Source organism: Asterias amurensis, chromosome 4, assembly GCF_032118995.1.
Source record: "Asterias amurensis chromosome 4, ASM3211899v1".
Classification (NCBI taxonomy): Eukaryota; Metazoa; Echinodermata; class Asteroidea; order Forcipulatida; family Asteriidae; genus Asterias; species Asterias amurensis.
Window position 1 is genome coordinate 18,962,307 of NC_092651.1, and position 14,125 is coordinate 18,976,431.

General features: G+C 35.2%; 1 protein-coding gene across 4 annotated transcripts in view; it reads right to left on the reverse strand.

The window, feature by feature from the left end:
• Nucleotides 1–7,831: 7,831 nt before the first annotated feature.
• The window catches only part of LOC139936263 (E3 ubiquitin-protein ligase SH3RF1-like), a 46,296-nt gene continuing 40,002 nt past the window's right edge, over nt 7,832–14,125 (reverse strand). For 3 of the 4 annotated variants that reach the window (XM_071931056.1, XM_071931055.1, XM_071931054.1), the window contains exon 12: nt 7,832–13,865. In XM_071931056.1, coding sequence (XP_071787157.1) covers nt 13,697–13,865 — 169 coding nt within the window. In that variant the 3' untranslated portion in view covers nt 7,832–13,696. The remainder of the gene's footprint in view (nt 13,866–14,125) is intronic. The other variant, XR_011785926.1, reaches the window with a different exon arrangement.

The window sequence follows — 14,125 nt, forward strand, 5'->3', positions numbered from 1 at the left end:
AGAGACTGAAAATAGCGTCAGAAGATTTAAACGTTTTCTGTTCAAAGATTCTGAAGCTATTGAGTGTTTCTAGGCTCAGTAGTTTAGCACATCACACTCCAGTTCCGATGCCCAAGTCATCAGAGTTCAAATACTACATGTTTGTAATTATAACACTTCTGTCTTAGGGCATGGCACTTCACACTAATTTCTTCTCATCAACAAGGACTAAAATTGTACCTTTGATGTAAAAGATGTTGATGTGAACGATAAGCAACCTGTGCATCCATTTTGCTGCTAATGCTGTTGATTGTTTCAGTATGGACCTTACGCATTGACGTCATCATGTCGCTTAGAGATAAAAAGATGGAAAAAACAATAAAATTCACATCTTTGTATGTGCAACACACAGGGTGGACAAACTTCCAGACTCCTTTTGAACTCTAAGCAAGGGTGCCTGACTCATATGATGTCATGTGCATAAAGTTTATTTTTTTTGTAACACTATTGGTAATTATTCAAAATAATTATGAGAATAAAACCTTACTTGGTAACGAGTAATGGGGAGAGGTTGATAGTATACAAATATTGACTGCTTCGAGTGCTATGGTTAAAACTATGACTCCCGAGGTGATCCCCGGAGCGTTCTATTTTCCCGAGGCGGAGCCGAGGGAAAATAGAACGCTCCTAGGATATCACCGAGGGAGTCATAGTTTTTAACCATTGCACGAGTAAAAGCAGTCAATATTTGTTTTATAACACCCCAAACAATTCTAAATACTGTACTATTATTATTAAGTTACAGACATGAATGCTGCAAACCACGGACGACGCGAATACAGATTGCAAACACTTTTACTTACTGTGTTGCATGTAGTGTCGTGCAATCCGAAATGGTTACAGACTATTAATTTATCATCCTCGTACACGCAACGGACGTCTGGGTACTGCACGCCGTGTGCTAGTCTGTCGGACTAGCGCACGGCGCCGTGTGCTAGTCTTCGGACTAGCGCATGGCAAACCGACGCACTTTCACACGGCCGTAGTCTAGCAAAACTAAGACATGTCATGTGACGCGCTCTAAACCAATGAGCAGGCAGAATACTTGCAAGGGGTGTTATAATATGAAACATTGTGAGAAACGGTTCTCTCTGAAGTGACGTAGTTTTTGAGAAAGAAGTATTTTTCCACAAATTTGATTTACAGACCTCAGATTTAGAACTTGAGGTCTCGAAATCAAGCATCTGAAAGCCACAGCTTTGTGTGACAAGGGTATTTTTTTTTTTTTTATTATTATCTCGCAACTTTGACCACCGATTGTGCTCAAATTTTCACAAGTTTCTTATTTTATGTATATGTTGAGATACACCAAGTGAAAAGACTGGTCTTTGACAATTACCAATAGTGTCCAGTGTCTTTAAGGCTCAGTGAACTACAAGTACATGTAGGGTAGTACATTACTTGTGTAAAGTGCTTTAAAGTGCTTTCTTTCCTTCTCATGGTTGAGATTAATCATCAGAAAGAGTAAAAGAATCACAACTCTTCCCTCACTCCCTCAATCACTATTCTGCACTCTTATGTTATGTAAGGACTAACATATGGATATGCCAGTCCCAGTGATAAGCGACTTGTTTTTGCCTACAACCCTCAGTCCTCCACAATCAGAAACTTTCCTACAGAGGATTTACGACAATTTTGGAGTGGTAAGGAAAATTTTGAAATTAAATTTGAGCTAGTGACAAATTTTTCTTTTTAAATTGTTTTTCTTGTCCAGTTTGATTCCAAGATGGAGCTGTGACGATGATTGTTGGTGATAGTGACTACGAAACGCCCACAGCGAATCTGAGAACTACAGGCCCTGCACAACCTACCTACACGAGGGATCCACCTAAACACTGTCAAGGAGTAAGTGAGACAGTGCAACACGCGCAATGTACAATCACACACCATTAGCACTGCTAACCTGAATGTGGTAAGCATGATTGAAGATAAAGCTATTGCTTAGCAGCTATCTGACAGTGGGCCCTTATTCTTAGTCTGGCTCTGGTGAGCACCTATGCATTTGATATTTGGCATTACGGAGCCCAAGCTCACAAGTAAACTATTCAAAACTGTGAAGTTTCTATTTTGAGTTTTAAAAACTAGTTAGAATGATCTGAAAATCCTCTATACTGAAATAATAATCTGGTTCACAAAGACACAAACACAAATCGACACAAAGCCAGTTCTTCTGTTTTCTTTCCGTTTATGGTTAATATTTTCACATTTATTCCTTTACCTAAGTTTTGGATCGTTACGCACGAAGTTCTTGTTTAAAAAAAAAAATTGAAATGAATACAAAACTGGTTTTTACTTTGGATCAATCAATTGTTGGAACTTCCCTGCCCTTCCCTGCTTTGCCTTTTGTTTTTGGCCATCTTTATAAACCATTTATTTGCCCGTTATCGCTTTGAATAACCTTTTTTCGTGCCCTACAACAATTTCACAAATCTGAAAATTTGATATGGGGAGTAACAACAACTGATTAATACCAAAACATTCACATTCTCTTAAACTTGGGATACAAAAAAATGCAGTACTTCAACAGAGGTTTTTAGCAAAAACACAGTACTGTTTTAAGGCATTCTTAGACTACATTAACCCTGTATAGTTTGTATTATTTAAGTTAACACTATTATTACTAGTTTAAGTCATAAAGAAAGGCTGGAAGGCAAAATCTAAAATTGTGTTTCATATAGTAATTGGAAACTGTTCAATATATTATTACCTATTACGGTAACCTGGCTTATATATATTTTTTTCAGCTTGACATATTCTAATGGGCGTTTACATCAAATATGGTGGACTTCAAGGAAATGGGCACTACTGGTAATTACTAAAAAGTTATTATTAGCACAGAACCTTACTGGTACAGAGGAATGGGGAGAGGTTGATAGTATAAAACATTGTGAGAAGCGGCTCCCTCTAAAGTGACGTAGTTTTTGGGAGACAAGTAATTTTCCATGAATTTGATTTCAAGACCTCAGATTAAGAATTTGAGGCCTCAAAATCAAGCATCTGAAAGCACACATGTGTGACAAGGGTGTTTATTTCTTTCATCAATATCTCGCAACATCGACAACCGATTGAGCTCAAATTTTCACAGGTTTGTTATTTTATGCATGTGTTGAGATACACCAAGTGAGAACACTGGTCTTTAGCAATTACCAGTAGTGTCCAGTGTCTTTAAGCCGAGGACAGGAAAATAGTGCTGTAATGAGACAAGATTGTCAGCCGAAATGACATGATGTATGATGTACTAAGTTTAGCTGTTATTTTATTATTCACTGAATGAATTTGATGGACAGTATTTTGTGATTGCTCTATTAAACATTTACTGATCATTAAAGCTGCATGCATGATACAAAAGTATTTAAATGTCACATGACATGTTGGCTCATATTCTGTTTTCTAAATGCAAACATTTTCCTAACCTCGGAAAATGTACGATGTTTGCAACAGTTTTAAATTGGCTCTGATTGCATCAAAGCAAATGGGAATAAAGTTCACGTATGCAGAACTAACCCTCCTACTGTTGTGACCATTCTGATGTGTGTGTAACAACCATTTTAAGACTTCAACTTCAACTCAGGTTTTACATGGAGGACAATACTTCAACTTGTACTGTTTGAAGGCTGGCAACAAGTACATGGAGTAAGGTATTTTAACCAATCACATTATATCATGGACAGATAATAATAATAATAATGAACCATTTTTGTAGAGCGCATATCACAATCACAGAGAAGTCCCTATGCGCTAAGATAGTGGCCCCTGTGCATGTAGCCTTACAATGTACGCACTTAGCAATTTTTTCCTTAAAACACGGCAACTTTTCTTGTGTACTTGCATGGAAATGTGTACTTTGCTGCATGAAAATGTGTACAAGGCTGTATGTACAAGCCTTGCGCACTTTTAGCCTGAAAATGTTGACAAGACTATAGCCTTGTGTACTTGGCAATTTTTGCATGAAAATGTGTACAAGGCTTGTATACTTTGCAATTTTTGCCTGAAAATTTGTACTTTTTGCATGGAAATGTGTACAAGGCTGGTATACTTAGCAATTTTTGCCTGAAAATATTGACAAGTGTATACTTGTGCAATTTTTGCATGAAAACGTTGACAGCGTATAGCCTTGTATACTTTGCAATTTTTGCATGAAAATGTGTATAAGGCTGGTATACTTTGCAATTTTTGCATAAAAATATGTACAAGGCTATAGCCTTGTATACTTTGCAATTTTTGCATAAAAATATGTACAAGGCTATAGCCTTGTATACTTTGCAATTTTTGCAATTTTTGCATGAAAATATGTACAAGGCTTATAGCTTTGTATACTTTGCAATTTTTGCATGAAAACGTGTAGCCTTGTATACTTTGCATTTTTTGCATGAAAACGTTGACAAGGCTATAGCCTTGTGTACTTGCCAATTTTTGCCTGAAAATTTGTACTTTTTGCATGAAAATGTGTACAAGGCTGGTATACTTTGCAATTTTTGCTTAAAATTTGCAAGAAAACGTTGACAAGACTATAGCCTTGTGTTCTTTGCAGTTTTTGCATAAAAATATGTACAAGGCTATATTTGCATGAAGCCTTGTGTACTTAGCAATTTTTGCATTAAAATATGTACAAGGCTATAGCCTTGTATACTTTGCAATTTTTGCATGAAAACGTTGACAGCGTATAGCCTTGTATACTTAGCAATTTTTGCATGAAAACGTTGACAAGGCTATAGCCTTGTATACTTTGCAATTTTTGCATGAAAACGTTGACAAGCCTTGTGTACTTAGCAATTTTTGCATGAAAATATGTACAAGGCTATAGCCTTGTATACATTGCAATTTTTGCATGAAAACGTTGACAAGCCTTGTGTACTTAGCAATTTTTGCATGAAAATATGTACAAGGCTATAGCCTTGTATACTTCGCAATTTTTGCATGAAAACGTGTACAAGGCTAAAAATTTGCATGAAAACGTTGACAAGACTATAGCCTTGTATACTTTGGAATTTTTGCATGAAGACGTGTACAAAGCTAATGTCTTGTGTACTTTGCAATTTTTGCATGAAAATGTGTACAAGGCTATAGCCTTGTGTACTTTGCAATTTTTGCATGAAAACGTGTACAAGGCTAAAAATTTGCATGAAAACGTTGACAAGACTATAGCCTTGTATACTTTGAAATTTTTGCTAAAAATTTGCATGAAAACGTTGACAAGACTATAGCCTTGTATACTTTGCAATTTTTGCTAAAAACTTGCATGAAAACGTTGACAAGACTATAGCCTTGTATACTTTGCAATTTTTGCATGAAAACGTTGACAAGCCTTGTATACTTAGCATTTTTTGCATGAAAATATGTACAAGACTATAGCCTTGTATACTTTGCAATTTTTGCTAAACATTTGCATGAAAACGTTGACAAGACTATAGCCTTGTATATTTTGCAATTTTTGCTAAAAACTTGCATGAAAACGTTGACAAGACTATAGCCTTGTATACTTTGCAATTTTTGCATGAAAACGTGTACAAGGCTATATAGCCTTGTATACTTTGCAATTTTTGCATGAAAACGTTGACAAGCCTTGTATACTTAGCAATTTTTGCATTAAAATATGTACAAGGCTATAGCCTTGTATACTTTGCAATTTTTGCATGAAAACGTTGACAAGCCTTGTATACTTAACAATTTTTGCATTAAAATATGTACAAGGCTATAGCCTTGTATACTTTGCAATTTTTGCATGAAAACGTTGACAAGGCTATAGCCTTGTATACTTTGCATTTTTTGCATGAAAATATGTACAAGGCTATAGCCTTGTATACTTTGCAATTTTTGCTAAACATTTGCATGAAAAACGTTGACAAGACTATAGCCTTGTATACTTTGCAATTTTTGCATGAAAACGTTGACAAGCCTTGTGTACTTAGCAATTTTTGCATTAAAATATGTACAAGGCTATAGCCTTGTATACTTTGCAGTTTTTGCATGAAAACGTTGACAGCGTATAGCCTTGTATACTTTGCAATTTTTGCTACAAATTTGCATGAAAACGTTGACAAGACTATAGCCTTGTATACTTTGCAATTTTTGCTAAAAACTTGCATGAAAACGTTGACAAGACTATAGCCTTGTATACTTTGCAATTTTTGCTTAAAATTTGCATGAAAACGTTGACAAGACTATAGCCTTGTATACTTTGCAATTTTTGCATGAAAACGTTGACAAGCCTTGTGTACTTAGCAATTTTTGCATTAAAATACGTACAAGGCTATAGCCTTGTATACTTTGCAATTTTTGCATGAAAACGTTGACAGCGTATAGCCTTGTATACTTTGCAATTTTTGCTAAAAATTTGCATGAAAACGTTGACATAGCCTTGTATACTTATCAATTTTTGCATGAAAATATGTACAAGGCTTATAGCTTTGTATACTTTGCAATTTTTGCATGAAAACGTGTAGCCTTGTATACTTTGCATTTTTTGCATGAAAACGTTGACAAGGCTATAGCCTTGTGTACTTGCCAATTTTTGCCTGAAAATTTGTACTTTTTGCATGAAAATGTGTACAAGGCTGGTATACTTTGCAATTTTTGCTTAAAATTTGCAAGAAAACGTTGACAAGACTATAGCCTTGTGTTCTTTGCAGTTTTTGCATAAAAATATGTACAAGGCTATATTTGCATGAAGCCTTGTGTACTTAGCAATTTTTGCATTAAAATATGTACAAGGCTATAGCCTTGTATACTTTGCAATTTTTGCATGAAAACGTTGACAGCGTATAGCCTTGTATACTTAGCAATTTTTGCATGAAAACGTTGACAAGGCTATAGCCTTGTATACTTTGCAATTTTTGCATGAAAACGTTGACAAGCCTTGTGTACTTAGCAATTTTTGCATGAAAATATGTACAAGGCTATAGCCTTGTATACATTGCAATTTTTGCATGAAAACGTTGACAAGCCTTGTGTACTTAGCAATTTTTGCATGAAAATATGTACAAGGCTATAGCCTTGTATACTTCGCAATTTTTGCATGAAAACGTGTACAAGGCTAAAAATTTGCATGAAAACGTTGACAAGACTATAGCCTTGTATACTTTGGAATTTTTGCATGAAGACGTGTACAAAGCTAATGTCTTGTGTACTTTGCAATTTTTGCATGAAAATGTGTACAAGGCTATAGCCTTGTGTACTTTGCAATTTTTGCATGAAAACGTGTACAAGGCTAAAAATTTGCATGAAAACGTTGACAAGACTATAGCCTTGTATACTTTGAAATTTTTGCTAAAAATTTGCATGAAAACGTTGACAAGACTATAGCCTTGTATACTTTGCAATTTTTGCTAAAAACTTGCATGAAAACGTTGACAAGACTATAGCCTTGTATACTTTGCAATTTTTGCATGAAAACGTTGACAAGCCTTGTATACTTAGCAATTTTTGCATTAAAATATGTACAAGGCTATAGCCTTGTATACTTTGCATTTTTTGCATGAAAATATGTACAAGACTATAGCCTTGTATACTTTGCAATTTTTGCTAAACATTTGCATGAAAACGTTGACAAGACTATAGCCTTGTATATTTTGCAATTTTTGCTAAAAACTTGCATGAAAACGTTGACAAGACTATAGCCTTGTATACTTTGCAATTTTTGCATGAAAACGTGTACAAGGCTATATAGCCTTGTATACTTTGCAATTTTTGCATGAAAACGTTGACAAGCCTTGTATACTTAGCAATTTTTGCATTAAAATATGTACAAGGCTATAGCCTTGTATACTTTGCAATTTTTGCATGAAAACGTTGACAAGCCTTGTATACTTAGCAATTTTTGCATTAAAATATGTACAAGGCTATAGCCTTGTATACTTTGCAATTTTTGCATGAAAACGTTGACAAGGCTATAGCCTTGTATACTTTGCATTTTTTGCATGAAAATATGTACAAGGCTATAGCCTTGTATACTTTGCAATTTTTGCTAAACATTTGCATGAAAAACGTTGACAAGACTATAGCCTTGTATACTTTGCAATTTTTGCATGAAAACGTTGACAAGCCTTGTGTACTTAGCAATTTTTGCATTAAAATATGTACAAGGCTATAGCCTTGTATACTTTGCAGTTTTTGCATGAAAACGTTGACAGCGTATAGCCTTGTATACTTTGCAATTTTTGCTACAAATTTGCATGAAAACGTTGACAAGACTATAGCCTTGTATACTTTGCAATTTTTGCTAAAAACTTGCATGAAAACGTTGACAAGACTATAGCCTTGTATACTTTGCAATTTTTGCTTAAAATTTGCATGAAAACGTTGACAAGACTATAGCCTTGTATACTTTGCAATTTTTGCATGAAAACGTTGACAAGCCTTGTGTACTTAGCAATTTTTGCATTAAAATACGTACAAGGCTATAGCCTTGTATACTTTGCAATTTTTGCATGAAAACGTTGACAGCGTATAGCCTTGTATACTTTGCAATTTTTGCTAAAAATTTGCATGAAAACGTTGACATAGCCTTGTATACTTATCAATTTTTGCATTAAAATATGTACAAGGCTATAGCCTTGTATACTTTGCAATTTTTGCATAAAAACGTTGACAGCGTATAGCCTTGTATACTTTGCAATTTTTGCATGAAAACGTTGACAAGCCTTGTGTACTTAGCAATTTTTGCATTAAAATATGTACAAGGCTATAGCCTTGTATACTTTGCAATTTTTGCATGAAAACGTGTACAAGGGTATAGCCTTGTATACTTTGCATTTTTTGCATGAAAACGTGTACAAGGCTATATATAGCCTTGTGTACTTAGCAATTTTCGCATGAAAATGTGTACAAAGCTATAGCCTTGTGTACTTGGCAATTTTTGCTTGAAAATGTGTTTAAGGCTTATATAGCCTTGTATACTTTCCAATTTTTGCCTGAAAATTTGTACAAGGCTGGTGTACTTGGCAGTTTTTGCATAAAAATATGTACATGGCTATATAGCCTTGTATGCTTTGCAATTTTTGCATGAAAACGTTGACAAGACTATATATAGCCTTGTGTACTTAGCAATTTTCGCATGAAAGCTATAGCCTTGTGTACTTGGCAATTTTTGCTTGAAAATGTGTTTAAGGCTTATATAGCCTTGGATACTTGCCAATTTTTTCTGAAAATATGTAAAAGGCTATATGTAGCCTTGAATACTTTGCAATTTTTGCATGAAAGCGATGACAAGACTATAGCCTTGCGTACTTAGCAATTTTTGCATGAAATATGTACATGAAAATGTGTATAGCCTTGTATACCTTGCAATTTTTGCATGAAAACATGTACTTTTTGCATGAAAATGTGTACAAGGCTATATATAGCCTTGTATACTTTGCAATTTTGCATGAAAATTTGTACTTTTTGCCTTTAAAACATTCCAAAGTGGAAACTAATGAGGTGCATTTTCACTGAGTAGGCTTGGTATACTTCCTTCTATACATTCGATAACAAAGTATAAAGTCTATATAATATATATTATACATATTATTAGCGACACTTTTCTTGCCAAAAGTAAAGTACAAGAGGTTGGTTTAACTATGATTAACAAAAAATGGGCAATTCATTTGCTAAGATACAAAAGTTACAGTTGTGTTGATGACAACATCAAAATGGCCGCACTGTGAAATAGTCTATAAGGACTCTACTTTTGTGCCGTTACTTGTCTATCCATAAACTTCACAGGAAATTAATAAATACATCTGTTGTTGTATGAAAGATTTACCTTCGGGAGTGTTTGTATCCCCCTTCTCATAATATCCAAATGAAAGCAACAAATAAATTCATTATAAAATATTTCAGCCTCTCATTGTGATGAAAAATCATTGTTCAAATTGTACATTTTTAGCAGTAATAAACCCTCCTGCGAATGTGAATGCGATTTAGGAATTTTTAAGGGGCAAGCCCTGCTTTAAAAAAATGAAGTACAACAATTTAAACAAAATCAAAAGGGGTGAGCCCAGCATTTTGCTTCAAATTGGGATTCAAATAAAAACAATTACAAGACACAAGTACTGCTTGTTTAAAACTTTGGCAGAAAAATAATGAGCAATATTATGGTTTAAAATGATAGCTGTAGTTTAAAAGTTCATTTTCCTGTGCATTTACCTTTGCATTGAGAATAGAGAAGCCCTTAAGCAAATCATTAACAAAGTACAAGACGATATAAAAATAGTTCCAATGTATCCAGGTAATAGTGTCAAGTAATTGGAAGCAACAGTCTGGTTAAGACTGCAAAGAAAAAGAAGTTACAATAATATGAACACTTCCTATTCTTTCACAAACCAATAGAACCTTCCCATGGAGTATGCTGATTACACTTACGCATGCGTGCAACAGACCCTATTAGTTGGCAAACACCCTAGACATTTGCACTAAGCAGGCACGCAATCACATCCTTGTGTGACACCGTTATTAGCTGCATACATACAAACAGCACGATGTTCCCTCATTTTGCCATTCAAAAATTTTCTCTGCACGCACTATGTGCGATTAACATATTTCATGGGAAGGGTGTACATGGATATCATTATATTCAAAAGCTAGTAAGAGCACTTTCTATGAACACCATACTTTGGCTTAGCAATAGTAAGGCAAAAGTTGATTGTTACACGCATCAACTTAACCTGCTTAGCTTATTGCCACATTCAACAACTTTCCAAAGCGTAACAAATTAACCACATCTTCTTTTTAACACACCTCTGTTTAGTCCTAGCAGTGTCCTGTGCCAATGTTCTGTCTATTATAAATTGGTCCTATTATTATTTATAACACATTTGTTTTGGTTACAACAAACTGCGTGACCTTTGTGAAAGTTCTAAGTTGTGACCAAATAAAAATCGGGAAGTGAGCTCTGAGCTTGTGTATGCCTTGACCGCAGTGATTGTCTCTAGACTTGTTATTTGCCATTTCTAAAAAGAAAGTAGTAATTTACCATTTACAGCTCAGGGCACTGCTAGGGACCTGGGGTTAATAACAAACTTGAAGAACAGTGGTTCTATAAACTCAAAATGGCACTTAATGCTTCCATCTTGCAAGGCTATGACTCTCTGAAAACATGAAAAATAGCAATTTTGAAATTTGGTTCCCGAAGCCTTGGATGACATGGGTGCAAGGGACCAATACAGATACATGTATTGATAGCGTCTTAACGTAATGAACTTTGGACAAATCAGGGCTCATTACCAACAGGGTTTGATAAGCACTAGAGCGAGGAGAGCAAATTGATATCACTACATAGTCTTTGAAGCGAGGGCTTAAGGTACATACACACTTTAAAAACAACATTTATGTAGTTAAGTTAACATGAATACATGTAGGTTGTACCTTAGAATAAACCTAATAAATAACTCAATAACCTTAGTGAATGAAAGACTTGTTAGGTTTGGCTTAACAAACAGAGTTATTGTTCATCTTGGTTTGATTTCCATAAATAATTACTCAGATTTTACTTTTGATTTCACAAAGCACTAATGCTGATGACGATTAGCCAATGACATCTTAGCTCTTTGTGTAATCCACTGTCAGATTAATTTTTAAATGGTGACTAGCTAACCCAAAACTTGTCATATTATCACGTATTTAAAGATAAGAGGAGTTGCATTTTGGGAGCCACCAGAAAAAGAAAGTGTCTTTAATTCAGACTGCCATGACTTTCGTTGTTGGGGAAAAAAGAAAGAAAATGTAAGTATGTAGAAAATAAACGCCTGCAAAAAAATGAACAGTTGTGTTGACTTTTGCTGTCCAATTGGAACATGTATCAGGCCTGGTTGTGCATTGTATTTTTGTATAACATCGATATGATAAATCTTCACCATAATAAGTGGTTTTTGATCATAGTTTCTGATCACTGTTCAAATTGATGGTCAGGTTGGTGTAGTGGTGTCTTGCCTCACCTTCCACCACTGGGACCTCGGTTCGAATCTCACCAAGGTTCATTCAATATGTGGATTGGGTTTTCAGTCCCTACCTGACTGTGTGGGTTCCCCATTTGCCCTTGAAATGTTGGCTTATAATTTCAAATCAATACCAGATTATTATGAAAGGTTGAATAATAGAAAATTAAAGAAAAACAAAAGGATTTACTGTTTACAGTATGAATACTTCCAGCCAAAGCAAAAGTTACTTAACTTTACATTCTGCTAAGAGGGCATCAAACTCAAGGATTATCGTCGATGAAATGTAGATTTTCAAAGCAATTGTTACTTTCGAAGTGACAATTTAAAAAATGACTTGAATATATAATTTACTCTTATCTTTATATCATCTTACACATCAGATGTACTGTTTTTACTTTAATTACTTTTTTTTCATAAATAGTTCATTTTTTGAGCATTTAAAGCTATTAGACAATTTGTATGATGCAATTATAAGAACATACGTACATTATTTATAGTAATAATACTGTTAAATTGTTATTCAGAAATGACCAGCCGTGACAATAAAAAATATATAGCTGGTGTTACAAATCGCGCTACTATTTCTATATTAGAGTTTGGTTTCTTCAACTACATGATTTGTTATAAACTCATAGTAGATGATCGTTGGGTCATCAAATTTTTTTTCCCACCACCATTTTTTTTTTTTTTTTAACAGGGTTTTACAAAAATTAAATTCACATCAGTTTTGCTTTAAAGAAAGCTTCCTTTGTTTTTCTAGATTTTCGACAAGCTTGTCTAATAAATTTATAATCTCTTTGGATACAGTGCTCTGATCAGACTAAGGGGACTCAATCGTTAAACGAAATCCCTGAAATCTTCAAAAGTTTTCTAAAGTAAGATTCAAGATTAGGTTTTTGATTTGAAGTCACACTTTTAACAACGAATGCCACAATTTTAACAAATGAATACGTCACTTTGGTTAAAACGATAAATTCTTGAAGGAACTAACGGATCCAAAACTTTCCAAGCAACAAGTTTTGTGAAAAGGGGTACATTTGCAAAGGTCTCAAATGGCAAATTAGTGAGGGAAAGCTTGTTTGAGTTTCTTACATGAAAGCCACCAATTCTGTTCATGCTTTCTATAAGCAGTTATAAAATGACGAGGGCACGGTTTCATAGAGCTGCTTATGCGCAAACAAGTAGAATAAGCACGACAAATTATGCTTAAATCAGAATAAGGTTACCAGCCAAAATGCCACGCCACAAGTAACATTTGTGACTGGTATCCTGCTCATTCATGCTAAGCAGAAAATGCTAAGCATTATTTTCTGCTCGAGCAGCTCTATGAAATTTGACCAAGTAATAAAAAGGTGAAACATGATGATACATGGCGATACATGGCGATACATGCCAATATGGCGATACATGGCGATACATGCCATGGCGATACATGGGGAATAAATAAAAACATATCTTCCCCTTACCGTAATTGTGAGTTTCTTTTGGGGGTGATGCCTAGAAACTCTGCTCGAAGCTGCCAAGTTGATGCCTAGAAACTCTCCCCAAAACTGCCGGGTCGACGCCTAGAAACTTTCCACGAAACTCACGGGGTGATGCCTAGAAACTCTGCTAGAAGCTGCCCAGTTGACGCCTAGAAACTCTCCATGAAGCTACCAGGGTGACGCCTAGAAGTTTCAAAACGCTGCCGGTCTTGACGCCTAGAAAGTTTCCTTGAAGCTGCCGGGATGACGCCTAGATACCTAGAAACTTTCCACAAAGCTGCCTGGGAACAGACCAGTTTTACCGGTCCTTTGCTGTGTGCCCTTGAACCATCCGTCCTCACGCTTGTTGTGGACAAAGACAGTCTCACCGACCTTGAGTTCCAGCTCGGCTTCGCTGTGGGGAGGGTATGGCACGACGACACGGTACCTGAGATGTAGAGACATAGATCAGGTTACTTATAGAGTTATGTCTTTCAGAGTTTCATTGTGGTAATAACTTGTACTTCTTGCATAATATTCGGAAAAAGAGTAGGAACATTTTATTGGGTACAGAGGCTGGCCTACATGTACCAATGGTGTAAGATTTCAAAGCCTTTTCAGGCTATTTCATCACAACTTTTCAGATTTTTAACAAAGGCAAAAAATCGGAAATCAGACAAAATTAGTAAGAATATCATGTCTGCCACA